The sequence below is a fragment of the Aplysia californica genome, unplaced genomic scaffold (genome assembly GCF_000002075.1).
Source record: "Aplysia californica isolate F4 #8 unplaced genomic scaffold, AplCal3.0 scaffold00589, whole genome shotgun sequence".
NCBI classification, from domain to species: domain Eukaryota; kingdom Metazoa; phylum Mollusca; class Gastropoda; order Aplysiida; family Aplysiidae; genus Aplysia; species Aplysia californica.
The window spans coordinates 471,975-473,287 of record NW_004797859.1 but is presented as its reverse complement, the minus strand read 5'-3'; the positions used below and the strand labels follow the sequence as shown (position 1 = coordinate 473,287).

The 1,313-nt window shown below is 42.3% G+C and overlaps 1 protein-coding gene across 1 annotated transcript in view; it reads left to right on the top strand.

Moving 5' to 3' along the window:
* The window catches only part of LOC101863841 (probable serine/threonine-protein kinase clkA), a gene marked incomplete in the record, with an annotated part of 15,063 nt that overhangs the window by 6,471 nt on the left and 7,279 nt on the right, over positions 1-1,313 (top strand). Inside the window, 1 exon segment of the mRNA XM_013087452.1 lies at positions 345-643. Within this exon segment, the coding sequence (XP_012942906.1) occupies positions 345-643 (299 nt within the window).

Here is a 1,313-nt window from a genome sequence, read left to right as displayed (position 1 = left end):
TTTCGGTGGAGCTTAAGTCACTAAATGTGTTAATTTCCATGTGGGTCACGTGATTATGTTGTTTATTTATTGTTCAAGAAAAAGATCAACGAAGAGTAAAGTTATCGTTGGGTGCATGGTGAGTGGTGTGCAAAATTTCGCTCCCTAACTCACGTGAACAAGGACGCAGCTACAAAAAAAAAAAGTGGAAAGTTTCTATTGCCGCTGGGTAGGCGGTATGTAGGCGGTATGTATGTTTGTCATTGTTACTCAAATGTCCCCAGTAATAAAGTATAATTAGAATGTATTATTTGTATCATTTTCTTTCTACTATTTTCCTCCTCCACCCCACTCCACCCCTTCAGTCTCTGCTGTAGCCGCGTATTCAGAAGATGACTCCGACTCTTACAAAGACAAAGACAAGGGGAGCGACTCTTCCTCCTACTACTACGACTACGCCAGTAGCTCCGACGATGACATGAGCGGGGAGATGAACGACGACAACGGCGGCGGCAAGCACGACAACTCCTACGACCACTACGACTACGATTACAAGAACAACAAGTGGGGAGGAGATAATTCTTACTCACGCAAATCCTACTCACACGGCTCTGGGTGGAATGCGGCAGCTCAGGCCCAGCCGCTGGTTGTGTGTACCTATGGGGTGAGTCCAGAGACTTACTTTATTGTTCTACTTTATTACTTTTTACTTTTCCGGCAGAAGATATTCGGAAACGTCTCTGGTGAGCACCCAGGAACTATTCGGAGACGCACTCCCGCACACAGATGCACTGCTTTGGGGGGTCAAACTGCGTATTATTAGCTGCAGATCACACATATAGACACTAAAACTGTCGCAAATCATTTATTTTCAAAAAAATTTCAACCCTAATTGCAAAATTAATATCAAATTGTAGGTTAAAACAGGGGGGACATGCCTCTTAAACCCCTTTTTTTTTTTTACTTGGTCTAGAGGCACAAAGCATTTTGATTGGTCTACCTCCGTCGGAGACGTCTCCGGGTAGACACAGCGACTTTTCCCGGCTTCTGTTACCTTGTGATGTCGAGCGGAGAAGCAAAAGTCTTTCTCATGTTTGTTGTATCGCCTTTTTCATGGTTATATTGTTGTTCTCGACTAAAGTTTCTCTGACCTTCCTGCTCATTTCCTTTTAATACAATATTATAAAACATTCGTTCTGATTTCATAACGGCAATAATAACAATGATACTTTATATTTTTGTTGCGAATTTTCATAAGTAGGAGTAAAGTGCAAAATAATAATGCTATGACATGATACGGGGGACGTTGTTCCATTATTATCCCTTCACCCCCC